This window comes from Gavialis gangeticus, unplaced genomic scaffold (genome assembly GCF_001723915.1).
Source record: "Gavialis gangeticus isolate Ggan-Ray unplaced genomic scaffold, GavGan_comp1, whole genome shotgun sequence".
Lineage (NCBI taxonomy): Eukaryota > Metazoa > Chordata > Crocodylia > Gavialidae > Gavialis > Gavialis gangeticus.
The window spans coordinates 10,928,417-10,932,291 of NW_017729029.1; the positions used below are offsets into that span (position 1 = coordinate 10,928,417).

Genomic DNA, 3,875 nt, shown 5'->3' on the forward strand with positions numbered 1-3,875 from the left:
CCGGGGACCCGCGCAGCTCCACCACCGCCGTCCTGGATGCAGCCCAGGGCAGCGTGCTCGGGGATGACCTGGAGCCCAGGGACCCGCGCAGCTCCACCACCGCCGTCCTGGGTAACCCAGTGCAATGTGGCCCAGCCAACGGCACCCACAGCACAGCAGGGCCTGAGCACCTGCCTGCATCTCCTGCCTCCCCCAGGCCCATTCTCCCCAGGGGGAAGGAGCCTGCTGGCAGCAGCGACACCACCAAGGGCAGGGCTCCAGCCAGGCCGAGGGTGGCGGCTTGCAGCATCCCAACAGCGCTGCAGGGCCTGGCCCCTGCATCCTGCAGCTCCCGCAGGGCCCTTGTGGGAAGAGGCTGTGCCTTGGCAGGGCAGCTGAGCCGTGTGTCCCTGAGCAGCCTCCGGCTCTCGCTGCAGCGGCCGGTTGTCACCAGGGACGTGCCTCTGGGATCGCAGACCGAGGCCCAGCCTCCTGCGCAGGTGAGTGCGGCCAGCGGCTGCAGCATGCACCCCTTGCCCAGGACGCTGGGCAGCTGCCAGCTTTCCTTGGCAGAGATGGGGCATGGGCTTGGGGGCACTGAGCATCCCTGAAATTCTGGTCACAGCCTGGAGCAGGAGCCCAGGTCCCGCAGCAGGTTCTGACCCAGTCGCTTCATCTCCAGCTGCAGGTCCCGGCCGGCACCGCGGCGAAGCAGAGCAGTGCCAGGCTGCTCGGCTTTGGGAAGTGTTCCACGGGCCTGCGGCCCCCGTCCAGGCTCCCGGGGCCAGGTGGTAGCAGAGCTGGTCCTGGGGGCTTGCAGGCTCCCGTGGGGATGGAGCTACCTGGATCCAGCAAAGGGGCTGGGGCTCCTGGGACTGGACTCCCGCCTCGCCCAGGTGAGCCGGCTGTGCCCAAGGCCTGTTGGCTCAGGCAGCCGCTGCCTTCGGGGCTGTGAACTTCTCGTCTCCTCCCCCAGGTAGCAAGCGGCAGCTCGTGAAGCCAGGCACTGGCAACCCGCCACTCCCCGCTGGAGCCCCCCAGCCTCTGGGTGCCACATCCAGCCCCCAGGACAGAGCTCCGGGAATCAACACCACGTACTCTGCCAGCCACGTGCAAGGTGTGTCTGGGGGGTGCTTGGCCCCAGCTGGGGCGCCAGGCAGGCATGTGCCCCCCTGGCCAGCTGGGTCTTCCCCGGCCCAGTGCTTGCTCCTGTTTTCTCAGCTGCTGCCAAGGCTGCCCAGAGCAGGCTGCCTCCGCGGAGGGCTGTTGCCGGGCCTGCGCTGGCCACAGCTGTGGCACCGCGCTCCCGACTGCGGCCGCCTGCCAAAGCCAGCGCCTCCCCCAGGAGCCTGCCTCCTTGCAAGCGAGTCCGGCTGGGCGAAGGTGGGTGGCAGAGCTCTGCTCCCCATCTCTGCGTCCGTGGGGGCTTCCTGGCACCAGTTGCTCCTGCTCCAGGCAGGGCCAGTGGGAGCCTGGGGTTGGGGTGGGGAGGCGCTGCAGCTGGGGAGCCAGGCCTGGGTCCCAGCCTCCTGGGGTGTCGGGGAGCAGCCAGGTCCTGGGCTGCACAGTCTGGGGCTGCCTGGAGCCCCCTTCCCAGTCTGTCTGTGCCTGGTGCCCCCCGACGCCCTTCACTTTCTCTTCTTAGATGCTCGTGTGGGCACAGGGGCACAAGGCCGCGGGGCCCAGCAGGAGCCTGCGCTTGCGGATGGCAGCCCTGGGCCCGGGGCAGGAGAGGCCTCTTCCAGCGCGGGTGAGTGCAGGGTCGCTGCTCCCTGCTCCGGCGGGCCTGGGGCTCCCTGGCTCTGGGTCCAGCCCTGCGGGGGGGGGGGAGTTGGTGCAGAGGCGGCCACTCCCCAGCAGGGGGCAGCACCTGTACAGGCCTGTCCAACATGCGTGTGCAGCCATGACCCATGTGAGGCCTGGACCCGGGAGCCCTCCCCTAGGTGCCCATATGCAGGGGAGGTGGGAGCAGCGCCTGGGGGGGTGGCTGGAGCAGGGGGTGTAGGGCAGCCCCAGCCCGGGGCCCTCAGCCCCACACTGCGTATCTCTTCCTAGGTGATGCTGCCCAGGGCCCCACGTGCAGGGGTCCCATGGCTCTGCTCCGCCGCTCTCCCGATGCGGCTCCTCGGGGCGTGGGTGCAGCTGCCCCCATGCAGGTAATGGCGGCGCCTCCAGGCTCGTGGTGGGAGGTGCTGGGGCCCCAGGACCCAGCCTGCAGTGGCCGGTGGCTGCGAGGCTGCCTGGGCCTGTCTCAGCAGGGCTGTGGCCCACGTGCAGCCCCGTGTGAGCCCCTGGCGAGCCCCCAGCCTGCCGGGGTCTCGGCACCCCCCTGTCAGTCCCCAGGCAACCTGCTACACCGAGAGCTGGAGCAAGTGCAGAATGAACTGGAGCTGGCACGGAGCGAGCTGCAGAGGGTCCAGAGGGAGCTAGAAGGAGCCAGGACTGAGCTAGGTACGTTGCTGTCGCTGGCGCTGCGGGATGAGCTGCGAACCGGCACCTGGGCAGGGGCTGACCTCCCACTCCTTCCACAGTGGAGAAGGATGCCCAGTGCCAGGCCTATCGTAGGGTCATTGCTGACCTCCAAGCTCAGCTGGGAGCAGCAGGTAGGTGGCTCTGGTGGGGCGGGGAGCCTGTCCTGGGTGCTCCAGGGCTGCACTCCCACCTCCTCCAGAGCCTCTGAGGGCCCAGGCTGGGCTTGAGTCTGGCTCAGCCAGGGCCTGGGCAGAGCCAGACCCATTGCGCTGCCCGTTGCTGTGGCCAGGCATTCCCCAAGGCCTCCCCTCTGAGCCCCTCCCGACCCACAGACCCTGCCCCGGGCACGCCGCCTGCCCTGGCCGTGCCTGCCCGCCTACACAGACAGACATGGGCCTGCCCGGGCCAAGCTACGTGGCGCCTGGGGCAGGCAGTGGCACTGGGGTTTCACACCCTCCTTGTGCCTATCCCTGCAGGTGCTGAGCCCCCGTGCGGGGGGAGGTCACGATGTTGTGTTGTGCTGTGCGGCCTCCTGCCCCTGTCCCAGGGTGGGGGGTGGTGCCCCTCCTATGGCCCAGGCACGCGGGGGGGCTCCTTCCGTGGCTCCCCGTGTCTGATGCCTGTGCTGGTTCCAGGCTCTGTGGCTGAAGGGTGCAGGCTCGAGGCATGATGGAGTCGTGGTGGAACGATGGTGGCCGGAGGGCCCTGCCCAGTGCTTTCGCTTGCTGGCAGCTGCTGCTGCCCCTCGCCCATGGCACAGCCTCAGTGCAGCCCTTGCATCCTGCGCAGGGCCTGGGAACTGCTTTTACTAGTCGTATTTAATAAAGATTAACGTTCTCTTCTTCCTGCCCCCCGGTCACCTTGCCTCTGCCAGTGCCGCCCAGCTGGGGCCCGTGTGGGGCAAGGCTGCAACCCCTAGGGCTGCAGGTGCGGGGATGGGGATGGGGTGGGGGCAGTCTTCCCCACCAGCTGCCCCTGTCCCAGCTGGAGGCAGCTCCTCCAGCCCTCGTCTGCTGCGTGCTGGCTGCAGGGTGGGTGTGCAGTGGTCACGGAGGCCTGGCCCTGGCCCCTGCCCTGGGAAGCGCCCGCAGCCCTGCGCACGGGGTGCTTGCTGCAGAGCCGTGGGCCTCAGGGTGCTCCCCTCTCCCACCGTGGTGGCAGCTGGTGCGTGGCCTGGCTCCTGCCCCGGGGGAGCCGGCTGGGGTGAGTCCCAGCAAGGCTGTGCTGCTGCTACTGCCTGGCACAGGGCCCAGCCCAGGGGCTCTGCAGTACCTGCGTCTGCTGCCCAGGTGCAGGGCAGAGCGCCCCATGCATGGGTGCTGGGTCACGGCAGCGCGAGCGTGTGCTGGAAGACGGGGGGCTGGGGCGCAGGACGGAGCGCCCGCGAGCTGGCCGTGGGCTGTGTCATGCTGGGTGTGCGAGGG

The 3,875-nt window shown here is 69.6% G+C and overlaps 1 protein-coding gene across 1 annotated transcript in view; it reads left to right on the plus strand.

Annotated features, from left to right (window-relative positions):
- LOC109300328 (translation initiation factor IF-2-like) overlaps positions 1-3,299 on the plus strand; it is a 10,290-nt gene extending 6,991 nt beyond the window's left edge. Inside the window, exons 3-11 of the mRNA XM_019521010.1 lie at positions 75-121; positions 212-479; positions 668-875; positions 956-1,096; positions 1,201-1,362; positions 2,035-2,135; positions 2,316-2,430; positions 2,511-2,582; positions 3,087-3,299. Of these exons, the coding sequence (XP_019376555.1) occupies positions 75-121; positions 212-479; positions 668-875; positions 956-1,096; positions 1,201-1,362; positions 2,035-2,135; positions 2,316-2,430; positions 2,511-2,582; positions 3,087-3,121 (1,149 nt within the window). The 3' untranslated portion in view covers positions 3,122-3,299. The remainder of the gene's footprint in view (positions 1-74; positions 122-211; positions 480-667; positions 876-955; positions 1,097-1,200; positions 1,363-2,034; positions 2,136-2,315; positions 2,431-2,510; positions 2,583-3,086) is intronic.
- Positions 3,300-3,875: the final 576 nt, after the last annotated feature.